The sequence below is a fragment of the Hemitrygon akajei genome, chromosome 8, assembly GCF_048418815.1.
Source record: "Hemitrygon akajei chromosome 8, sHemAka1.3, whole genome shotgun sequence".
NCBI classification, from domain to species: domain Eukaryota; kingdom Metazoa; phylum Chordata; class Chondrichthyes; order Myliobatiformes; family Dasyatidae; genus Hemitrygon; species Hemitrygon akajei.
This window is the reverse complement of record NC_133131.1, coordinates 104,854,353-104,880,009: the sequence shown is the minus strand read 5'-3', so window position 1 is coordinate 104,880,009 and position 25,657 is coordinate 104,854,353. Positions and strand designations below refer to the sequence as shown.

General features: G+C 40.7%; 1 protein-coding gene across 10 annotated transcripts in view; it reads left to right on the top strand.

The window, feature by feature from the left end:
- Positions 1-25,657, top strand: part of LOC140732135 (growth factor receptor-bound protein 10-like) — a 227,934-nt gene that overhangs the window by 177,274 nt on the left and 25,003 nt on the right. For all 10 annotated transcript variants that reach the window (XM_073054348.1, XM_073054344.1, XM_073054346.1 and 7 more), the window contains 3 exons: positions 15,519-15,593; positions 18,409-18,546; positions 25,270-25,380. In XM_073054348.1, the coding sequence (XP_072910449.1) occupies positions 15,519-15,593; positions 18,409-18,546; positions 25,270-25,380 (324 nt within the window). The remainder of the gene's footprint in view (positions 1-15,518; positions 15,594-18,408; positions 18,547-25,269; positions 25,381-25,657) is intronic.

The window sequence follows — 25,657 nt, the reverse complement described above, 5'->3', positions numbered from 1 at the left end:
GTAAGTCCAGGATCCAGCTGCACAAGACAGGGTGAAGGCCAGGGTCTCTGAGCTTCTTGTCAAGCTTGGAGGAAATTATGATGTTGAATGCCGAACTGTAGTCCAAGAGCAGTACTCTCATATAAGCATCCGTCTTCACCAGATGTGCAAGGACATTGTGTAGAGCTGTGGCTATTGCATCATCTGTCGATTGGTTGTGTTGTTAGGCAATCCAGTATGGGTGGGAGCATGCTGTAAATGTAGATTGTAGAGAATCTTTGAGAAATCAAAAGATGCTTATTTTTCATTGTTATCTTGCAAATATTGCCCAGTTCTATTTGGGGTTTTGCTGCTCACGTTTTCTGGAAGATTCTAAGCCAAAGGGTCAGATCCACTCACCACATGTTTGCAGCTCCATTCAACAGCAGATTTTAAATAAAGTTATAGATGGATAGAAGATTGGTTGACTGGCGGGAGACCAAGAGTGGGAATAAAAGGTGCACTTTTCTGGCAAGCTGCCGGTGATGAGTGGAGTTCTGCAGGGGCCAGTCTTGGGACTGCTTCTTTTCATGTTATTACCGATGATCTGAATGATGGAATTGATAGCTTTGAGACTAATTTTGCATCTGATACAAAGATAGGTGGAGGATAGTCTTGAGAAAGCATGAAGTTTGCAGAAGGACTTAGGCATATTAGGAGAATGGGCAAGCAAGTAGCAGATGGAATAGAATAGGGAAAAGTGTATGGTCATGCACTTTGGTAGAAGGAATAAAGGCATAGACTGTTTTCTAATGGGGAGTAAATTCAGAAAGCAGAGATGCAGCAGGACTTTAATTTCAAGTTTATTGTCATGGACTGTACATGTACACAACCAAATGAAACAACATTCCTGTGGTCCACAGCGCACTTACACAGCATATATCACACACAGCACACAAACCAAAATTTTATGCTACAAATAAGTTAATAAAATATAATTCAGAATACATGTTTGTAGTAAAGTATAGTGCAAGTAAACAATAAATGGTAAAACACGTTGTGCAGGATTCCCTAAAGGTTAACTTGCAGCTTGAGTCAATGCTAAAGGAGGCAAATGCAATGTTAACATTCATTTTGAGAGGACCAGAAAATAAAAGCAAAGATGTAGTGCTGAGGCTTTATAAGGCATCGGTCAGACTGCATTTTGAGTATTATGAGCAGTTTTGAGCCCCTTATGTAAAAAAAATATGCTGGCGTTGAAGAGGGTCCAAAGGAGGTTCATGAGAATAATCCCGGGGATGAGGAGCGTTTGATGGCTCTCGGCCTATTTTTGCTGGGGTTTAGAAGTACTAGGGGTGATCTCATTGAAACCTATCGGATATTGGAAGGCCTAGATTCCAGCTGCACAAACTACTGAATGGCCATTATTGCCCACTTGTAGCCCACCAAGTCTCATGGAAGCACCAGAGCATCAATTCTACTGCTGCATAGGGAGCCATACAGTTGCAAAGATTTCATGAACCTAACAAAGACTACAAAACACAGAGCAGAATCACATTATTTGATCCAATATATTTCAAGACATGTCAGAACCTAATTAGACAAACATTTACTCTAAGCCAAAGCAGAAGGTATAGCTAGTGGTGATGGGTCTTAAAGGAGCAAATAGTTAAGGGTAAATTTCCAGAGATATGAGCCAATAGTTGTGATACAAAACAAGTGGTACTACAGTGCCTATAAAAAGTATTCAATTTGAAAGGATTTAATTTGGCTTCTTTGACGCTGATTAACTGAAAAAGATTCTTGTGTCAAAGTGATAACAGATTTCTAAAAGTGATCTAAATTAATTACAAATATAAATCACAAGGTAATTGATTTCATAAGTATTCACCTCCTTCAAGTCAGTATTTAGTCGGTGCACCTTTGGCAGCAATTACAGCCTTGAGTCTGTGTGGATAGGTCTCTATCAGCTTTGCACATCTAGACACTGCAATTTTTCCCCATTCTTCTTTACAAAACTGCTCAAGGCTGTTAATTTGATGGAGATTGTGAGTGAACGGCCCTTTTCAAGTCCAGCCACAAATTCTCAATTGGTTTGAGGTCTGGACTCTGACCTGGCCACTCTAGGACATTAACTTTGTTGTTTTAAGCCACTCCTGTGCAGCTTTGGCTTTATGCTTGGGGTCATTGTTTTGTTAGAAAACAAATCTTCCCCTAAGTCGTAGTTCCCTTGCAGACTGCATCAGGTTTTCCTCCAGGATTTCCTTGTATTTTGCTGCATTCATTTTACCCTCTACCTTCACAAGCCTTTTAGGGCCTGCTGCAGTGAAGCATCCCCACAGGATGATGCAGCTGCCACCACCATGCTTCATGGTAGGGATGCTGTGTTTTTGGTGATCTTCTTGTGTGCATTTAGTCTAATGACCAAAAAGCTCAATTTTAGTTCCATCAGATCATAGAACCTTTTTCCAGCTGACTTCAGTGACTCCTGCATGCCTTCTGGCAAACATAGCTGAGATTTCATGTGAGTTCTTTCTAACAGTGGCATGCTTTCTCTTTGTAACTTTCTCATAAAGCTGAAACTTGGTGAAGCAACATGAAGCATGGTGGTCAACAGTTGTCGTTTGTGCAGTTTTTTGCTTCTCAGCCACTGAAGCTTGTAACTCCTCCTGAGTTGTCATCGGTCTCTCAGTTGTTTCCTTCTCTGGTCCCCTTCTTGCACGGTCACTTGGTTTTAGAGGATGGCCTGCTGTATGTAGATTTACAGCTGTGCCATATTCTTTCCATTTCTTGATGATTTACTTCAGTGTATTCTAAGGGATATTTAGTGACTTGGAATTTTTTTTTGTATCTGTCTCCTGACTTGTGCTTTTCATTAACCTTTTTGCAGAGTTGCTGAGTGTTTTTTTGTCTTCATGGTGTAGTTTTTGCCAGGTATACTGACTCACCAGCAGTTGGACCTTCCAGATACAGGCATATTTTTACTACAATCAATTGAAACACCTTGACTACACACAGGCCTCCAAAAACAGATCTTCATTTAGCTAATTATGTGACTTCTAAAGCCAATGATGATTTGGTGTGTCATATTAAAGGGGATGAATACTTATGCAGTCAATTATTTTGTGTTTTATATTTGCAATTAATTTAGATCACTTTGTAGTGATCTGTTTTCGCTTTGACACGAAAGTATAAAAGGAAAATTAACACCACTGTGATTCAATGTTGTAAAACAATAAAACATGAAAACTTCTGGTGGGGGGGTGTGAATACTTTTTATAGGCACTGTAAATAAAGAGAGTAACGTTGAATGATGATTGGGATGTAATGGGTCAGGGAGAAAAGGAAATAGTAATCTTTCTTAAAACGTATAAGATGATGAGAGGTATTGATCATGTGGATAGTCAAGAGGCTTTTTCCCAGGGTTGAAATGGCTAACACGAGAAGGCACAGTTTTAAGGTGCTTGGAAGTAGGTACAGAGGGGATGTCAGAGGAATGTTTTTTACGCAGAGAGTGGTGAGTGTGTGGAATGGGCTGCCGGCAACTATGGTGGAGGCGGATACAATAGGGTCTTTTAAGAGTCTCCTGGATAGGTATATGGAGCTTAGAAAAATAGAGGGCTATGGGTAACACTAGATAATTTCTAAAGTACATGTTCAGCATAGCATTGTGGGCTGAAGGGCCTGTATTGTGCTGAACCTTTCCTATGTTTCTGTGTATGATGTTCTTAATGACTTGTATATAAAATGCTCTTCCTTGAGTATTATTAGTTTACAGTATTCAGTCTGACTCATGGATACAACTTAAGACAGTAATGTCATGGATGATTTGATTGTATCCAAAACCCACAGTGTTGAATACTCTTAGTGACTCAGCATTCACATTTCTCCAGGGTAGAGAATTACAACGGTTCATAATGCTTTGGGAGGTGTTCTTCTAATTTCATATTTAAGTGACTGTCCATTTTTGCTGCTTCTATGCACCCTAATTATAGAATCTGCAATTATGAGCACAAGAAAATAGCATGGCTAAGCCACTAGGCTCCTCAATAACCTCTTCCTCAATGTCAACAAGGCACAGGAGATGGTTATTGACTTCAGGAGAACTTGTACCACTCACGCACCCCTTTACTTCGGCAGCACAGCAGTGGAAACTGCAAACAGTTTCAACTCCTTGGAGGGCACATCACACATAATCTTTCATGGTCCCAGAACACATCTTACACAGTCAAGATTGCTCACTAATGCCTCTGCTTTCTGAGGAGAGCTGGACTTTGCTTATCCATACTCACGTCATTCTGTAGATGTGCAGTAGAGAACATCCTAACAAGCTGCATTACTGCTTGGTACAGAAACTACACTACAGCAGACAGGAAGGCTCTACACCAGGTAGTCATATTTGCCCAATGCATTACTGGCACCAGCCTAATTGCCATCAAGGACATTTATACAGAAAGGACCATTAACATGATGAACGATTCCACACACCCTGGTGATGGAATGTTTGTCCCATTCTCATCACCAGGGAGGCTATGTAGCTTGCACGCCAGGACCACCAGACTCAAAATCAAACTGACCAACACCTCCACCCACAACTCCACCAATTTATTATTTCCCATACAGCCTGGCATCACTTTATGGACATATAATCAGTCTATGTACAGAAACAATCTTATGTATTTATATTTATTGTGGGTATTTTTATTATTGTTTTTGTGTTCTTTATCTTTGTTTTTTTGTGCTACATTGGATCCAGAGTAACAATTATGATATGATATTAAACAATCTTGAATCTTGCAGCCTGCCCTGCCACTCAGTGTGGTCGTGGCTGATGTATGCCAACCTTCTGTGTTGGTTCTCATAATCCACAATTCCTTAATTTATCAAGTATTGATCTATCTTCACCTTAAACATATCTAATGATCTGGGTGCCACCATCTTTGCCTTTATAGAGCAGGACAATGAATATTAGAGTTGGGGGTTCAGAGTGCTGAGAGTAAGAGTTGTGATGCATAATGTTGAGTTAATTATGAAGCATATTCTGACTCATCTACCTTGAAAAATTAAAACTCCTGGTACTTCAATCTTGCTCAGAGGTCTTCAATTTTATTTTTCAGAGATTGTACATTTGTGAGCAAGATTGTAGGAATTGAGGGTCTGAGGGCTTTGTGAGTTCATTGTGAGACCAACTCGTTTTCCTCTTTTCCTTTTTCTTAAAGGGGAACTGCACTTGCGACCTGAGTCTGCAGACCAGGGTCCGTCAATTTTGAGGATCAATAGATTTTTTAAAATGTCTTAAAATTAAATTGCTTACTGAAGTACCCATGGCTGTGGCTATGGATAACATTTGTAGTAGTCCTAAACAGGAATATTTAATAATTCCCTTTGGAGCTGCGTGCAAAGAGCCGCCACTTATCAGTGCCATCTTGAACAAAGAAGCCAAAATCTCTGCCAGGGTCCCAGCATCCTTTTCCCTCACTTCCTACAACATCCTAGGATACACCTGGTCAGACCATGAGAATTTATTCACTTTTATGCACTTCAAGACTGAAAACATCTCCTCATTCATAATATCAATATATCTCAACTAGTCTCCATTTACCTTGATTGCTTTCAGGCTAACTTTGTAATTTTAAAATGACAACTAGATTTTTTGAACACCATCATTAATCGTGCATCCTTTGATTTTTCATTATTCTCCCACTGCCATCCTTTAATTCCACTCATTTAATGTATCTGCACCTTTTCATTGACTTTTGCTGCTTCTTCACAATTTACTTTCCTACCTATTTTCACTTAGCAAATTTGAGTACAGGTGAACCCCATGTTATGGCCTTTTGGATATTGGAAATACACCTACATAGAGGTCACAAATCATCATACGAAAGTTATCCAGAGATAGAGAATAAAACTTGCTCTCACAGAGTTCATTTGAGAAAGGGTAAATAAATACAATTCTTTTTCAGCTCTCTCTTCTCATTGTGTAGATGACTCAGCTTCAGCTCATGGAAAATCACAATATGGACTGTTTTATAGGGAGGCAGGAAGGCAACAACCCCATCCCCACCCATAACACAGGGGTTGCTTGAATGTGAAACTCAGTTTCTTCATATGTCATTAATGCGAGAACTAAGGCCTTGTCACTGGTTACATTTTGCCAAGTTAAGAATGACCTATAATTGCAGGAGCCCTTATCACTTGTGAGGCCTTAGTAAATGGCTTTTGGAATCTTTTGGTTCTCCCTATACCTACTCTGCTGGTTACATCCTCATAGGTACTTAATTTACTGAACAGTTTTCCTTTCATTAAGTCACGTTCAGTCTGTGTAATTATTTCATGCTAATTGTTCCCAACATTTTCCTAATGACGATGATTAGCTTGTAGTTCTCTACTTTCTCTTTCTCTTTCTTAAGCAAAGGTACCAATCTGCTGGTACTTTTAAGAATTGAGGAATTTAAGACAACTAATGCAACCTCAAGATGGCGGCGCGATGCAGTTTGCAGCAGCCTGTCCGGAGTTGATATCTGTTATTTGTTAAGCGAAGTGCTGTGCACAATCCTAATCTGATGAAAAACAGCCGTGGGAGCACGGAGGAACATCTGGAAATCTCCAGGAAGGCCTTCTTCGTTGCTGCTGCTGTTGTGAGGTCCGGGTCTCTGCTGAGAAGAACAGGCATCCAGTCCTCGGGGTCACGTTGCCATTGGCCGTTGCGGGGGCATCGTAGTGAGCTCAGCAGAGGATGGTGCTCAGAGAGGCTGTGCCGGAGGGGATGGTCAGAGGCTCGGAGGTTCAATGGACTCGGAGTCCACTGCGGTCAGGGCGCTTTCACTGTGTGTTGTGTCTGCGAGGCTGGGACCGACAGAGATTTAATTGTGTGCTACGTCTGCGAGGCTGAGTCCAGCAGCGCCTTGGAAGTCCATAGTGGGGGTATTCCCTTCTGCCAGAGTCTTATCGGGACCCTGAGGACTTGTGGAAACTGTGTGGTGATTTCTTTCGAACTTATAGTCTTTTGACATCCTTGGACTATTTTTTACTGTACCCATGGTCTGGTTTTTAATCAATTATGGTATTTTCTGTACTGTTGTAACTATATGTTAACTATAACTATATATAACTATGTGGTTTTGTGTAGGTCTTGTAGCTTTAGTTTTTGGTTTATTGGGTGGTAGAGTTAGTCCCCTGACTTGGTGTGTCTGGGTAGCCTTGTTTTGTCTGGTGGATTTGGAGCTCCTTTCCGGGGAATGCGCTAAGATAGTAGCGCGCTATTAATACACAGCAGCCTCTCCGGACTCTGGTTTTGGGGATTACCAAACGTTATGTGGATTTTCTGGTGTAGTCTGTTTTGTTGTGTGCTTTTGTGATATCATTCTGGAGGAACGTTGTCTCATTTTTTAACTGCATTGCATTTGTGGTTTCTAACTGACAATAAACTGAAACTGAACTGAACCACTTTCTCTTATAGCAGGGAAGACTCAGAGGATACTAGTGTTTAAAATCATGAATCATTTATTTATAGAAAAATAATTTCTGGTGACTGAAGAATCCCTAACTAGAGAGCGCAGAATAAAAACAATTAACAGTTTGACCATAAGACAGAGGAGCAGATTTGGCCATTTGGTCCATCGAGCCCCTTCTGCCATTTCATCATGGCTGATCTATTTTTCCTCTCAATTCCAATCTCCTGCCTTCTCCCCGTATCCCTTCATGCCCTGACCAGTCAATAATCTATCAACCTCTGCCTTAGCTATACATATAGACTTGGCTCCACAGCTGCCTGTTGCAACGAATTCTGCAGATTTATTACTCTCTGGCTAAAGAAATTCTTCTTCATCTCTGTTCTAAAATGACATCCCTCCATTATAAGGCTGTGTCAAGTTAACTTGAGGGGTAAAAAAGTAAATAGTCAGGATTGAGAATGCACGCCTGATGCAGTGTTAGATATGGATACAATGGAGCCTTCAAAGGGGAATTTAATAAAAACTTGAATGATTGCAGGGTGGAAGAATGCAAATATTCTCCAAGATATAGCTTAGGCTACTAGACCCACATGGTCTCTATTTATGTTATTCTGCTCCTTAATTCTATTCAAAAAGGCATTTTCATTCACTGAATATATGAAGAAGAACCTCTGATAGGACTGTACATTGCTGATTAAGAGTTAATTTAATCTTATAGTAATTTATAATAAATAGTGTATACAACAGGACAATCAATATAACATAGAAATGCAATCATATCAGCATGAATTAATCAGTTTGATGGCCTGATGGAAGAAGTAGTTTGCGGCTGGGGTGACTCAGTTCCCCAATTAACCTTCAGGCCTTTTTACATACCTGTCTTTGTAAATATCCTGAATAGTAGGAAGTTCACATCTACAGATGCACTGGGCTGTCCACACCACTCTCTGCAGAGTTGTGCAATTGAGGGAAGTACAGTTCCTATACCGGGCAATTTTGCAGCCAGTCAGAATGCTCTCAATCATGCCCTTGTAGAAAGTTCTTAGGATTTGGGGGCCGATACCAAACTTATGCAACCGTCTGAGGTGAAAGAGGCGCTATTGTACCTTTTTCACCACACAGCTGGTACGTACAGGCTACGTGAGATCCTCGGTGATGTGTATGCCGAGGAACTTAAAGCTGTGTACTCTCTCAACCCCGGATCTATTGATGTTAATAGGGGTTAGCTTGCCTCCATTCCTCCTGTAGTTCACAACCAGCTCCTCGGTTTTTGTGACATTGAGGGAGAGGTTGTTTTCTTGACACCACCGTGTCAGGGTGATGACTTCTTCCCTGTAGGCTGCCTCATCAGGCCAATCAGTGTAGCATCATCAGCAAATTTAATAAGCAGATTGGAGCTGTGGGTGGCGACACAGTCACGGGTATACAGAGAGGAAAGGAGGGAGCTTAGGACACAGCACTGAGGGGCACCTGTGTTGTGGGTCAGAGGGGCAGAGGTGAGAGAGCCCACTCTTACCACTTGCCGGTGATCTGACAGGAGGTCCAGGATGCAGCTACACAAGTCAGGATGAAGTCTAAGGTCTCTGATTTTCTTGTTGAGCCTGGAGAGAATTAATGGTGTTGAATGTTGAACTGTAGTCCAAGAACAGCATTCTCACATAAGCATCCCTCTTCTCCAGATGTGTAAGGGCGGTGTATAGAGCTGTGGCTATTGTGTCATCTTGTCGATCGGTTTTATCAGTAGGTGAATTGTAGGGGGTCCAGTGTGGGTGGTAGCGTGCTGCAGATGTAATCCTTGACCAGCCTCTCAAAGCATTTGCTTATTATTGAGGTGAGTGCAACAGGATGCCAGTTGTTCAGACATGTTACCTTGGTCTTTTTAGGTACAGGAACAAAGGTGGATGTTTTGAAGCAGGAGGGCACTCTACACTGGGAGAGGGAGAGATTAACAATGTCTGTAAACACGCCTGCCGGTTGTGCTGTGCACAGTCTGAGTACTCACCGTGCAATGCTGTTTTGTGACTGTCCACTCGTTGGAAACACCTGTGTTCTTTGGCCTCAGAGATGACCAAGCTGCAGGTCGCATCAGCAGCTCTCCTCAGGGGCTCAGTATTGGCAACATCAAATTGAGCGTAAAAAAAGATTTAGCTCATCTGGGAGAGAGGCAGTGATGTTGGAAACTCCATTATGTTTAGTTTTGAAGTCTGCAGTGGTGTGCAAACCTTGCCATAAGCTGCTTGTGTTGGTGGTGAGTTGAGTGTGGATCTTGTCCCTGTATTGTTGTTTTGCTGCCTTGATGACTTTGCGCAGATTGTAGCTGCATTTCTCGAGTCCCTGGTGGTCACTGGCAACGTAAGCTGTGTCACGCCGTAAGTGTAGCTTTGCACGGAACTATTGATCAGGAATTTTGGTTTAGATAGACCCTGACCGATATCTGGGGGACAACATCCTTGATGCACTTTTGGATAAAACTTGTGACCCCTTCCATGAACTCGGAGACATCCTCATCATGAAGGACATTCCAGTCGACATCATCAAAGCAGTCCTGTAGCTTGGAGGCTGATTGGTAGCTGAACAGTGGATATTTAAATATGGCTGCCTCTTGTTTCAGCTTCTGCCTGTACTCGGCAGCAGCAAAATGGAGAAGTGATCCAATTTTCCAAGTGGGCGGGTGAAGGAGTGCCTTGTAAGAGTTGCGAAAGGGAGAGTGGCAGTTGTTGAGTACGCTATCTCCCTGTGTGCTCACCTAGATGTGTTGGCAAAACTTCGGAGAGAACTTAGTCAGTGACACTCGATTAAAATCACCGGCGACAATAAGGCCAGCCTCTGGGTGTGCAGTCTTCAGTGTGGTCTCGTACAGTTACTTGAGAGCCAGGTCAGTATAAGCTTGTGGCGGAATGTACACAGCTGTGATAATAACCGCCTTGAACTCTCTAGGCAGCCAGACAGGTCTCCACAGCAACACCAGGTACTCCAGATCTGGGGAACAAAATGATTTGAGAGCATGCACATTCCGAGGGTCACACCAAGCATTATTAACCATGAAGCATACCCTACCTCCTTTACTCTTCCCAGAGAGGTTTTTAGACTTGTCGGCCCAAAACAGGTAATGGGGGCTGAGGGCTTGATGGCATGATTCGGTATCTCATCCACCAGCCAGGTCTCCACGAAGCACATCGTATTACATTCCTTTGTTTTGTGCTGATAGGCTCTCAATTTGCGCAGTTTATTGTCCAGGGACTAAACATTAACCAGGAGTATTCTAGGGAGCGGCGGCCAATTAGCACACCGTCTCAACCTCACCAGGACACCAGCCCGTCTCCCTCACCTCCGGTACCGCTTCAGAGATAGCAATGGTGTAGTAGATGGGCCTCCCATTGATCGCACAAGCAGTGGTTTCCAGTGGAGACTGCAAATTCGTTTCTGTAATGCTGACCACAAGCTGAAGTTAAGATGGCTCATTCATTATCACTTCCAGCTGAAGACTGTCAAGTTTCTTTCAAACTTGCTTTTGAACTTCACTGTTTTTGAGGGTGGGTCTCTAATTAATGGTTTTATTGTCTGTCACCCTTCATGGCTATAAGAGGTCTGCAGAGCTTTGATATGTTATCATTTGGCTTTGTCAATAGCACACTGCTTTTGCTGCTTAACTGCCAAATAATCCTAGCTTCACCAGATTGGCTTTTTATTTTTATCTATGTCTGATTTTGCTCTTTGTATTATCCCTTCACACTGAATCAGGTTTGATCATGTGAGTGCTGTTTTTAACTCACTGGGAATACTGTGGTGCTGCTTCTAAAAGCTTTCGGTGCCTCAGGATGTCCAGACTTGCTAATACAGTATAGTTTTATATGGTATCATCCCACACAATATGAACAGAAATCTTCACTGTCCTGTTACCTCAGAGATCTGTGCTGCTACCCATACTTTTCCTTGACAATTCTGTTAGACAGCTCTCCTAACTTGGGCTCAGGTCCCCAGTTGTTTATTAGAAGGAATATGTTGATTCAGTTGGCACATCCAAACATGTTTTATTTTTGCAGTGTTTTGGTATGGTATAACAGAGCAGCTTGGTAAGCTATTTCAGAGATGATCAGTAGTTCCAGATCCGGAGCAAGGTGCCAGTCATTCTCGATTTGCAAGGAACAAGAGGGATTCTCCAGTTTTATGGTCATAATTGCTGATCATTAATTAAGTCTTTTACTACTTTTAGATTACACGCAATTAAAGTTCCCACGTTGCCTTGGTAGAATTTGAAGTTGGGTTTCTAGATTCTTTTTTCAGGATCTTTGGATTACTTATCAATTAACATAGCTCAGATTTTCAATTTCAAAATTCTTGATGTAGGTAATTTATGTCTAGTGAGATTATTAATTTGCCATGAGACCTTCAAGTAAGAGTACATAAGGATATTTTCTGTCATTTGCAGGAGATGTCATGGGGGATTTAAGAAGTGGTGTCTGTTTAGTTCCAAATTTACTGGGCACTTAGGCAATTGGCAAGGGCCGATAAAAAGAATTTAGTGTAAATGGCCATTGTTGGATTGGGGAACTGAGGCTTTGGCTCAAAAGGCTTTGATGAGAGAGGCAGAGGATAGGGTGACGTTTCTATCAAGTTTCTCTTCCTTTCTTTATTAGTGTATAGGTAGAGCAAATAGAATGGATACCAGGGCAATGGTGTGCTCCTCTTGCACAATGTGGGAAGGCAGAGAGGCCTCTATTGACCCTGATGACTTCACCTGTGAGAAGTGCATCTGGCTGCAGCCCCTTACAGACTGAAGCTGGAGCTGGCCTATAGATCTTTGAGTAAAGGAAAATGCGAGGTTGATAGACAGGAGCTACAAGTGTTGCAGTCACGCCCAAGCTGCAGGAGGAAGGTAGCTGAATGACTGTCAGGAGAAGGAGATGGAATAGGCAGACTGTGCAGAATAACCCTGTGGCCATTCTCTCAATAACAAGTATACCACTTTGGAAACTGTTGGAGGAGTCACCTACCAGGGGAAAGAAACAGTGGTCAGGACTCTGGCACTGAGTCTGCCTCTATCACAGATAGGAAATTTAGTGCGTGCTAAAGAGACTCACAGATGATACGTTGCCTCCTGATACCAGAATTAGGGATATTTCAGATCAGGTCCACAGCATTCTCAAGGTGGAGGGTGAGCAGCCGAAAGTCATGTGCACTTTTGTGCCAATGACATAGCTAGGAAAAGGGATGAGGTCCTGAAGAGCAAATATAAGGAGTTAGGAAGAAAGCTAAGAAGTAGAACCCCAAGGGTAGTAATCTCTGGATTGACGCCTGTGCCCTGTGTCAATGAGGGTAATAGTAGGGTAATCAGGCAGAGGAGTGTGTGGCTGAAGAATTGGTACAGGTGGCAGGGTTTTTGATTTGTGGATCATTGGGATTCCTCTGAGTGAAGGCATGACCTGTACAAAAAGAATGGGTTACACCTGAACTCGAGAGTGGTCAGTGTCTTTTTGGTTAAGTTTGCTAGGGTTGTTGGAGAGGGTTTAAATGAGGTTACTTGGGAATGGGAACCAGATTGGTGGGTCAGATTGTGTGAAGCCTGAGGCAATGTGTAGAGAGACTTTGAGAAACCTTAGACAGTCGATAGGTCATAAATGCATGTTAGTTGTATGTGTGTTCTTTTTAGGGTGACATGTATTAAGGAGAAGGGAGGTAAACTTAGAGCATGGATCAGTACTTGAAACTAAGGTTTAGATGTTTCAAAAGGGACAGGGAGAGAGAGAAAAGAGGTGGGTATCTGGCATTTCTAATCAGGGATAGCATCATGGCTGCAAAAAGGATATTGTGGAGGAATCGTTTATTGAGGAAGTGTGGGTCGAAGTCGGAAAGTTTACACTGCCATCATAGAGAGCATCCTCACATCAGCCATTACAGTCTGATTTGGTGCAGCATCCCCTCACAATATACACAAACTGTCAGGTCAGCAGAAGGTAATGGCTACAGTCTATCAATACTGCAGGACTTGTATGTGCCCAGGAAAAAGACATGGGCAGGAAGAAACATTGCAGATACTACCTATCCTGCAAACTGCCTTTTCCAATTCCTCTCCTGGAAAGCGCTATAGAACAAATATGACAAAAACTTTATGTCCTCTTCAAAGTTTCTTCTATTACCTCAGTCACTGTACTGCACAGTAAACATTATAAACTACTTTTTACCATGCTATTTGCATCACAAATACATACTGGTATTAATGTATTTAAACATAGAAACATAGAAAATCTACAGCACAATACAGACCCTTCGGCCCACAGAGCTGTGCCAAACATGTACTTACTGTAGAACTTACCTAGGGTTACCCATAGTCCTCTATTTTTCTAGGCTCCATGTACCTAATCAAAGAGTCTCTTAAAATACCCTATTTTAATACCTTAAAATAGCCTCCACCACCGTCGCCGGCAGTCCATTTCACGCGCTCACCACTCTCTGCGTAAAAAAAACTTACCCCTGACATCTCCTCTGTACCTACTTCCAAGCACCTTAAAACAATTATAAAGAATAATTATGTAAAAGTAAGAAGTTGAAGTGCGGATAATGGAATAAAATACAAATAAATACATAAATAACAGTATATATTTACAATTTAACAGCATTATAAAAAGTGATTTAAAGTGTTTATTTATTCATTTATTTATTTAGTGATACCGTGAAGAGTAGACCTTCTGGCACTTAAAGCTGCACTGCCCAGCAACCACTAATTTAATCCTAGCCTAATCATGGAACAATTTAAATGAGCAATTAATCTACTAACCAGTACATCTTTGGACTGTGGGAGGAAACCAAGGACCTGGAGAAAACCCACGCATTGCACAATATAGAGGATGCCCTGGGATTGAACCCTGAACTCCGACACCCTGAGTTGTAATAAAGTCATACTAACTGCTACACTACCATGGCTTACAGTAGAGTGCAGTGATGGGGGTAGAAGGAGGTGGGGGGCTAACTGGAATGATTGATCAGGTTAATTGCTTGGGAGGAGAAACTTTTAAGATGGTATGACTTTTTTTTTTGTTTTAATAACCCTATAAGTACTTACCAGGAAGGAGCTTTAGGAAAAGGCAGTTTGCAGGGTGGGTTGAATCTGCAAGTCTACTGAGGATCAGTGAATATGACTTTTGGAAGAGTCGAGCTCTAACCTGTGCACATTTGACTGTTTAATTATAATGGGCCCTTTTAATTTTTTTACTTTCTTTGCTAACCCGGTTAATAGTCATAAATATAGTTTCTTTAATTGTATTATGCTGTTTGTTATTTCCTGGCACCGAGTTGTAACAAGATAGCAAATTACACAGCATTCACAAAAATGCTGTGGTACAGATGAGTTGTACAGATGTCCCAATCTCACAGATTTGGTGGGACCGGAATGTGTATTCCTACTCAGTCTTATGCAGACTGAGGAAACTGGGATTCCAGTAGTTTACTATATTTGTCCCTTGAAGAGTCTTGAGGAAGCTTAAAAGGTTCAAGCCTTGGATTTGTAGTTTGCTAATTGGATCTAGACTGAAATGTGAAACTGAATTGTAGTAAAAACCAGTTTAGTCATTTACGCTCGGCTGCTGGGGTGGAGATATGTTTCTACCAAAGGAGGTGTAAAGCACTCCTTCCCTTAGGCAAGGTTTAGCATTTATTTAGCACCAACCCCCCAGATCAAGGTCATGTGAAGCCGATGGGTTCAGATGGTGAATGGTTGTATGAGCAGCTGGTACATATCACAAGTCCTGGTTATGTGACATTGATGCCAGACAGACAGTCTCTGAAGGATATTGATAATGTCTGGGGTCACCTGTCTTGTAAAAACACTGTCCAGAAGAAGGCAATGATAAACCAATTCTGTTGAACAATTTGTGAAGAATAATCATGGTCATGGTCCATGATCGTCCATTTCATATGTACAGTACATAGTAATGATGATGATGATGAGAATTTACAAAGAAAATAGATTTAATAACCAAATGTCTACTGGCTTTAAAACATTTAAAGTGTATGGATTATTAGTGAGAGGCTACCAGGACAAATGTAGAGTGTTTAATGAAATATGTATATTGGTCAGTCTTTGAATAGTATTATTTGTTTGGACAGAGCTTCTTTCCAGAGCAGATGGTGTCCGGTTGTCAGGAAGTAAATGGAAGTAATCCACATTCACAGCTCATCCAGGTAAGCTGGTTATCCTTTTGGAAATGTTGCACAAAGTTTTTCTGTGACTATGGGAATCTTTTTTAATTGACAATAGACAACAGGTGCAGGAGTAGGCCATTTGGCCCTTCGAGCCAGCACCGCCATTCACTGTGATCATGGCTGATCATCTACAGTCAGTACCTCGTTCCTGCCTTCTCCTCATATCCCTTGACTCCGCTATCTGTAAGAGCTCTATCTAACTCTTTCTTGAAAGCATCCAGAGAATTGGCCTCCACTGCCCTCTGAGGCAGAGCATTCCACAGATCCACAACTCGCTGGGTGAAAAAGTTTTTCCTCAACTCTGACCTAAATAGCCTACCCCTTACTCTTAAACTGTGGCCTCTGGTTCTGGACTCCCCCAACATCGGGAACATGTTTCCTGCCCCTAGCGTGTCCAATCCCTTAATAATCTTAAATGTTTCAATCAGATCCCCTCTCATCCTTCTAAATTTCAGTGTATAGAAGCCCAGTCACTCCAATCTTTAAACATATGACAGTCCTGCCATCCTGGGAATTAACCTCGTTAACCTACGCTGCACTCCCTCAATAGCAAGAATGTCCTTCCTCAAATTTGGAGACCAAAACTGCACACAATACTCCAGGTGTGGTCTCACCAGGGCTCTGTACAAATGCAGAAGGACCTCTTTGCTCCTTTACTCAACTCCCCTTGTTATGAAGGCCAACATGCCATTAGCTTATTTCACTGCCTGCTGTACCTGCATGCTTACTTTCAGTGACTGATGAACAAGGACACCTAGATCTTGTTGTACTTCCCCTTTTCCTAACTTGACACCATTTAGAGAGTAATCTGCCTTCCTGTTCTTGCCACCAAAGTGGATAACCTTACATTTATCCACATTAAACTGCATCTGCCATGTATCTGCCCACTCACCCAACCTGCCCAAGTCACTCTGCATTCTCATAACATCCTCCTCACATTTAACGCTGCCACCCAGCTTTGTGTCATCTGCAAATTTGCTAATGTTACTTTTAATCCCTTCATCTAAATCATTAATGCATATTGTAAATAGCTGTATTAGCTATATAGCTATATTGTGAATTGGTAGCTATGAGCAATATCTTGGAGAAAGTCAAATCTTTAGAAGGTAAATTTGTAGTTCATGGTTTGTAAAAGTGAAGGTAGGTCAGAAGGTTTTGTAATAATGTTGATTTTCAAGGTGGTGAGGATTTGTAGGCGAATAGGGCTATATTGTTTTGTTTGAATGAACTGGAATATTGCATAGCTTTTTTTCCCTAAGTTAACGTAAACCAAACTTGTATGTTTAAAAAGTGGTTACAAGGTAGTGTGACAAAATAAGCATACATATTGAAATCTGTGAGCTATGATATTAAACAGGATTAGTGTACAGAGTCTTTGAGATTTTTTTGTTTCTTCTTAATCCCTTTTTGTTGTCCTTTAATAGTTTTGCTTCCCATGTATCTGTAAATATAGAATACAGTAATAGCAACAGGGACACTGATGAATAGATAAGTAGACAGATTTTGGAAAAGTGCAGAAATAACCAGGTTAGTGTCACGAGTCATTTCATCTTCTCTAATATTGTTTGGCACATCCTTTGTGCAAAAGGTTCAAATGGGGCAGAATTTGTTAAATGTGTCCTTCAGGAAGAGTTCATGACACAGTATGTGGACAGGCTAGCTAGAATATAGAACCAAACAGCACAGCATTGGCCTTTTGGCCCACAAAGTTATGCCAAACTTCTAATCTACTTTAAGGTTGATCTAATCTCCTATGTAGCCCTCCATTTTTCCATAATTCACATACCTAAGAGCTTCTTAAATGTCACTAATGCATATGCCTGCACCACCAACACTGGCAGGGTGTTCTGTGTACACACCACTCTAAACAAAGACTACTTCTGATATTCCCCTACACTTTCCTCCAGTCACCTTAAAATTATGCCCATTCAAATTAGGCATTTCTGCCTTGGGAAAATGTTTCTAGCTATTTACACAATCTATACCTCATAGCTCTTATACAACTCTATCAAGTGTCCTCTCATCCTCCTTTGCTCTAGCAAGAATTGGATGTTGGGTCTGTTGAAAAGGAGACATTTCAGGCTTATTAAAGAGAGAGATGGAATAGAAGGATAAACACTATGTTGTGAATTTCAGAAATGATTATACTGAAAACTACTTGCATTTCTATTGTTACTTCAGCATATATGAAAATAAAACGGAATTTCACAGTAATCAACCAAAAATGTTTCCAAATCTTAAGTTACTAGGAGATGATCAAAGCTGTGACCAAGAAGAAATGATTTATAAAGATATTTATAAAACATGAAGCATAGGGCTTTAGGGAGAAATTCCAGCAAGTATAGTACACCTGATTAGATGTTTTGGTGAAAGGACAAATTTTCACAAAGGTACAGTAAGAAATTATACTGCATGACGCAAGCAGTCTGAAAAGTGTATTGATTTCATGGGATAAGGCCAGATGCAATTCAGACATAATTATCATGCTGATTTCCAGGGGCTAAATTAATAAGATCAGCGGTCTGTGGAATGTACTTGTCTGGTTTGCCAGTCTGTCATAGCTACTTCCTGATTGGAAAGCTGTATACTATTCGTCGTCTTCCTACAGTTGATGGCAAACCTGGACACCTTCATCTTCAAGAATCTTAAAGAATCAGATGTACCACACATTATGCTTGGTAATATACAAAATAGTCCACTCTTGTCATGCGCAAGACTTATACGGCCACTTTAGAATTGGTATATTTTTAGATTAAGTTTTTAAAACATATTGTTTATGCCAATCTTTTTACAGAATTTCTTGAACTCCAGCAGTTGCCCAGAAATTCAAGGATACTTACATGTGAAGGAATTGGGGAAAAAGTCTTGGAAGAAACTGTGTGTGTTTTTACGAAGATCAGGGCTTTATTTCTCCTCAAAAGGAGCTTCAAAGGTAAGATTCTGTTTAGAGTTTTCCTACTGCTGGATCAGAATCAGGTTTAATAATCACTTGCATATGTCATGAAATTCATTGTTTTGTGGCACCGGTACATTGCAATATATACTAATTTTTAATAAACTATAAATTGCAATAAGAAATATATATTAAAATAATGTAAATAAATAGAGCAAACTAAAAGAAAAAAATTGTGAGATTGCATGCATGAGTTCATTGTCCATTCAGAAATCCTGTGACAAAGGGAAAGAAATTGTCCCTAAAATGTGTGTGTGTCTTCAAGCCTTGAAGCCCTTGAAGACTCACATTATAGGAGATCACCTATAGGGTCTTTTAAAAGACTTTTAGATAGGTACATGGAGCTTGGTAAAATAGAGGGCTGTAGGTAAACCTAGTAATTTCTAAGGTTGGGACATGTTTGGCACAACTTTGTAGGCTGAAGGACCTGTATTGTACTGTAGGTTTTCTATGTTTCTCTGTTTACCTAGTTTAAAATGAACAGCACAGTCAAGAAGTTAATGCCAAAGCAATGGACAAAATGTGATTCTAATTTCTGATAAGACAATCAGGAGGCAGCTATACTATGGTATAAAATTTGTTAAATTTGTTAAAGATTATAGGAGAAGGGAGACTTCCGGTAAGATGGCGATTGTTTAGCTGCTCCGAACTTTTGTTCCATTACTGTCGCTACCCTTGCACTAAATGTCTCCATTTTTTAAACCTTAGTTAGGAATTATTTCGGTATCTCTTACTTGCCTGTGAATATATCTAACTTACAATGTCTAGCAAGAGTTCTAAATCCGGGAGAAAAGAAACTATGACCCCGACGGACGAGACGCTGGTTGCGCTGGGAAAGCTCCGAGATGAAATCTTAAAGGAATTTAAAACCGCTTTCAAACAGTTAGAAGACAAACTGGATCGGATCAACGATAAAGTGGACAAACATGCTGAACACTTATCTCGCATCGATTCGACTTCTGAAGATTTAGAAAGTCGTGTTCGATACTTGGAGACTCTCTGTTCCAGCTTAGAGGAAAAATCTAATAAACTTCTTTCCAAAATGGTGGATCTCGAAAATCGTAGCAGGCAATGCAGCCTCAGAATTCTGGGATTACCAGAGGCGACTGAAAAGGGATCGACCGTGAAGTTTTTCGCCGAGTTTCTCTGTGAGTTATTCGGGAAAGATTTGCTTCCGAAGCCGCCCGAGCTCGAACGGGCACACAGGGTTTACGTTCCCCCCGGAATTCTGGGCTCCTGTCTGCGACCAGTAGTCTTGTGTTTCCATCAATACCAGGTAAAACACAGTCTGATTGTGGAGGCACGTCGCAGAGGTTCTTTTTCTTACCAGGATACAACCATTTGCTTTGTGGAAGATTTTGCACCCCAGACCTTAAAGATGCGCGTTGAGTTTAAAGGCGTAATGAAAGTGCTTTTTGATCGTGGTTTCAAACCTTCCCTTCGTAACCCTGCTGATCTACGAATCAAGCTTAATACCGGGAAATTCAAGTGGTTCAAATCAGCAAAGGAAGCTGAAGCATTTGTGGCAAGTCTTCCGGCTATCCAGTCATCTTCGGAATCTGATCGGACCTCCTAAAATGGTGGATAAGTACTCCTCGTAGTAAAATTACTTTCTCTGGACTCGGAATTCACTTGAATCACTCAGGCATTATTCATTGAAACTTTAAGGGCTGTTGACAATCTCTCCCGGGATTTGGTGTGTGTGTAACCTATTTTTATTCTTGTATAACTTTACCTACAGAGTTCTACAACTAATTCTAACTTGTTTTGGAGGTTCGAAGTCTTTAATGAAGGCCTCCCTGTTTGTCGGTTCACAGTTCAACTGCTGATCTATTTTTCCTTTGCTTTAAATATTTATCTATTTTTTTTCTTTTCTTCACCCCTTTTTTCTAATCTCTGAATTTTTCTCTCCCTTCTCTGTAAATGGATGATAAATACTCGTCTTGAATTTATAATTTTCCCCTTCCTCTTTTTTCTTTTTCCTTCTTACCTTTTTTTTTCCCTTTCTCTTACTTTATTCTTCTATAATTTTTCGCGGGTAGGTTAGTTTTGGTTTTCTTCCGATTTTCTCTGTATTAAGTTGTATATTTCTGCAGAAGGTGTTCTAATCTGTAGTTATGTTTTCTAGTGCATAAACTAGTTATTATTTGCTATAGTATTTATACGGAACTGTTGTTAATGACACAGATCTGGAAGTTGTATTTGGGTTAATTTTTTTGGTAGAGCTAGCTACTTGTTTTGGTAGCCGTCTAGTTTTGGGTTGTGCGGATGGGGTGGGTTTTCCAGTTCCAACATCTCTTTATTGCTTAGGACATGTTTATATTTTGACCTTACGAATCTATGTTTACATCTCTGCTCCCAGACTGCTATTGTACTGCTTGATTTTTTATATGCCTGCTGCCTTTTATGCATCAGTAATTGATAATGGCTAGTGCACTTAAATTTGTGAGCTGGAATGTAAAGGGACTGAACCACCCTGTTAAAAGGAGGAAGGTATTCTCACATATTAAACAACTCAAGGCTGACATTGCTTTCCTCCAAGAAACTCATATTCGTTGTTTTGATAACTCCCGGCTTCTGTCAAAGTGGGCGGGTCAGCATTTTCATTCATCCTTTGCTGCTAAAGCTAGGGGAGTTTCCATTCTTATTAACTCAAATATTCCTTTTGAACTCCATAATAAAATATCTGATACAAACAGCCGTTTTATTATTGTTTCTGGTAAACTATATAACACTAAAATTGCACTAGCAAACCTGTATGCCCCCAACTTTGATGATGTTAACTTTTTTGAACGGTTTTTTTCCTCACTACCAGACTTAAACTCATACTCTCTTCAACTGTTGGTTGGATCCTAAACTGGACCGATCGTCCTCTGTTACCAGATCACCTACTAAATCTGCCTTAGCTATTCAATCGATTCTCTCTAATTTTGGTATCTCTGATTTATGGAGTTTCCTCCATCCTACAGAGAGAGATTATTCTTTTTTCTCACATGTTCACCATACCTTCACTAGAATTGACTATTTCTTACTCGATAACCAACTTATCCCATTTGCCCACTCTTGTGACTATCAGAGTATACTGATCTCTGACCATGCCCCAATTACCCTCTCTCTGAACTTTCCTGGTCTCCCTCAGAGGAACAAACACTGGCGGTTCGATTCAACTTTACTATCAGATGATGATTTCGTAAAATTTATTAAGGACCAGATAACCTTTTATTTTAACACTAATACATCACCTGAAGTGCCATTCCAGATTGTCTGGGATGCCATGAAAGCATATCTGAGGGGTCAAATAATCTCTTACACAGCAAATCTCAATAGAAGATCCCGTGCAGATCGAGCAGACCTCATTAACCAGATTAAAGATTTGGATCAAATATATGCCCAAACTAAGAACCCTGAATTATACAAGAAGCGCGTTGAACTCCAAACTAAATTTAACCTTCTGTCCACTCAACCTGTCGAACGCCAACTTCTCGAAAGCAAGAGCTGCTTTTACATTCATGGGGATAAGTCTGGTAAATTCCTAGCCAATCAGCTGAGGCGTTCCAAAGCCAAACAACATATTACAAAGATCCGGAAGGAGAACGGAGACTTTACATCGGATCACTTAGAAATTAGTGACGCATTTAAAAATTTTTATTCTCGGCTTTATTCCTCTGAATCCCTGAATGACAATATCTCTGTGGATCAATTTTTACAGAATCTGAATATCCCCTCACTTTCATCTGACTTCAAAGCCAAACTCAATGCGCCAATATCACCAGAAGAAATATCTTTTGCAATTTCTGCACTGTCCTCAGGGAAATCTCCTGGACCTGATGGGTTCCCTGTGGAATTTTATAAATCATTCTCCTCACTTCTTTCTCCTCAGTTACTTTCAGTATTATCTGACTCGTTTAATTATGGCAAATTGCCACCCTCTTTCAATGAGGCATCTATTATTCTTCTTTTAAAAAAGGGCAAAGACCCAACAGAGTGTTCCTTGTACAGGCCGATCTCTCTGCTCAATGTTGATGTAAAGATCTTAGCTAAAGTGTTGGCTCATAGATTAGAAACCGTTATTCCCTCCATTATCTCTGATGACCAAACAGGCTTTATTAAAAACCGTCTCCCTTTTTTTAACATTCGGCGTTTATTTAATATTTTATACTCAGTTCCAACTAGGACTCCTGAATGTGTTATCTCCCTTGATGCGGAGAAAGCATTTGACCGTATAGAGTGGAACTACCTTTTTGCAGTCTTAGAAAAATTTGACCTCGGCCAAAGTTTCATCTCTTGGATCCAATTGCTGTACCGGTGTCCTACTGCTTCTGTTCTAACTAATTTTCAGAAATCCCAAGTATTTAATCTCAAATGTGGCACCCGTCAGGGATGCCCCTTAAGTCCCTTTCTCTTTGATTTGGCTATAGAACCTCTGGCGATAGCATTTCGAAATTGTCCTGAATTGACCGGGATTTGGAGAGGGGGTGTTGAGCATAAAGTTTCTCTCTATGCTGATGACTTATTACTCTTTCTCTCAAATCCGTCTACATCCTTACCTCTAATGTTTTCACTTCTTGACCAGTTTAGCCAGATCTCTGGCTATAAACTCAACTTACATAAGAGTGAACTTTTCCCAATTAATAAAGAAGCACAAGAACTAATATTTCGTGATCTCCCTTTTAAAGTAGTCCATAACCAATTTACTTATCTTGGAATTACAGTCACAAGGAAGTTTAAAGATCTCTTTCGTGAAAACTTTGTCAATCTTTTATATGCTATAAAACAGAGTCTGGTACAATGGTCACCTCTATCTATGTCCTTGGTAGGTCGTATTAATGTTGTTAAAATGTATGTTCTCCCCAAATTTTTATACTTATTTCAATCTATCCCAATTTTTATTCCTAAATCTTTTTTTGATTCCTTAGACTCTATTATTTTGTCATATCTGTGGCAGAATAAGCACTCTAGAATTAATAAAATCCACCTCCAAAAATCTAAAAAAGAGGGTGGCATGGCTTTACCTAACTTTCGCTTATATTACTGGGCAGCTAATATACGTTGTGCTGCCTTCTGGTCTTTCTTCCACGGTCAACCCGAGTGCCCTAACTGGGTGGCAATGGAGTTGAGCTCCACTAAAGAATTATCTATATCTGCACTTCTTGGCTCTGCACTCCCTAGCAGTCTGCCCAGATCAGTAGCTAATCCTCTGGTTAGACACACTTTGCGTATATGGGCTCAGTTCAGGAAATGCTTTGGTTTCCAGGGGTTTTCCGTTTCTAGCCCTGTCGCACATAATCACCTTTTTTTACCTACTACGTACGATTCAGCATTCCATGTTTGGTACAGGAAGGGCATTAGACATTTTGAAGATCTCTTCATTGATAATCGCTTCGCTTCTTTTCAGCAACTCTCCGCTAAGTTCAACCTGCCTAACGCTCACTTTTTCAGATATCTCCAAATCCGACACTTTACTGCTCCTTTAATTCCTAACTTTCCTGAAATGCCTGCGAAAAATGCTATGGACCTATTTCTTTCCATTAATCCACTAGGTAAAGGTTTAATTTCAATTATCCGAGATAAACTAGCAGCCTTACGACGGGCCCCTGTGGATAAAATTAAAATGGCCTGGGAGCAGGATTTAAATATCTCCTTATCCGAGGAGAGCTGGGACGCAGTTCTCAAATCGGTTAACTCAACCTCCCTTTGTGCTCGCCATTGCCTCTTACAGTTTAAGATTGTTCATAGAGCCCATATGTCTAAATCTAAACTATCTCGATTCTACCCTGGCATTAGTCCGCTCTGTGATAAATGCAAAAGGGGCGTGGCCTCTCTCATCCACATGTACTGGTTCTGTCCTAGTTTGGAGAAATTCTGGAAAGATGTCTTCACTACATTATTGGGTATTCTGAATCAGCACCTAGAACCTAACCCCTTAATTGCTCTGTTCGGTTTTTGGGGCGAGACAGATTTATGTCTGGGTCCGACCAAGTGCCGAATACTATCCTTTGCCTCTCTCCTGGCGAGACGTTTGATCCTCCTTAGATGGAGAGATGTTGCCCCGCCCACTCATGCGCAATGGCTTAACGACATTATGGCCTGCTTGGACCTCGAAAAAATTCATTATTCAGTTCTTAATTCGGATCTAAAGTTCCATAAGGTCTGGGCAGAAAGGGGGAGGGGAGCACCAGAGGGAGATGAACAGGCAAAGAGTGATTGTGAAAGGGGCAGAGAGGAAAAAAGGTGGGGGAGGGGGGAGGAGAGAGAGAGAGAGAGAGAAATAAATAAATAGATAGATAAATAAGGGATGGGGTAAGAAGGGGAGGAGGGGCATTAACGGAAGTTAGAGAAATCATTGTTCATGCCATCAGGTTGGAGGCTACCCAGATGGAATATAAGGTGTTGTTCCTCCAACCTGAGTGTGGCTTCATCTTGACTGTAGAGGAGGCCATGGATAGACATATCAGAATGGGATGTGGAATTAAAATGTGTGGCCACTGGGAGATCCTGCTTTCTCTGGTGGACAGAGCGTAGGTGTTCAGTGAAACAGTCTCCCAGTCTGCGTCGGGTCATTTTACTCTGCCTGGGAAACTTTATTTTTCAGCCTAATTATGTGAACTTTAAAAGTCTTTTGTAAGTCACATTTTTGAATATAAAATTAATTTTCAGGCAGCTATTTCACAAATAGTAATTTATTTCATGTTATTTGCACAGGAACCAAGACATCTGCAGCTGTTGGCTGACATTGAAGATAATAATGTATTTTCATTAATAGCTGGAAAGAAAACATACAGTGCACCAACTGACTATGGTTTCTGTATAAAGGTACTTGAGGTTATTTTTGCAAGTATTTCAGTTTTGCTTCATTTCATGTAAACCTATAACTGTATCAACATTTGACTTTTCCTCAAGCAGAATGAGTACATTTTGAGTGCACTCACACAAGCACATTCACTTAATTGTTCTTATCACAAAGTATTTTGGAAGTATGTTTTAGTCAGCAAAACACAGTGTTACAATCTTCATATATCATTGCATCATCAGTCCGGATTCTCTGCTGATACTTTGGCCCAGCACCTTCTGACTCACTCCAAGATTGCTG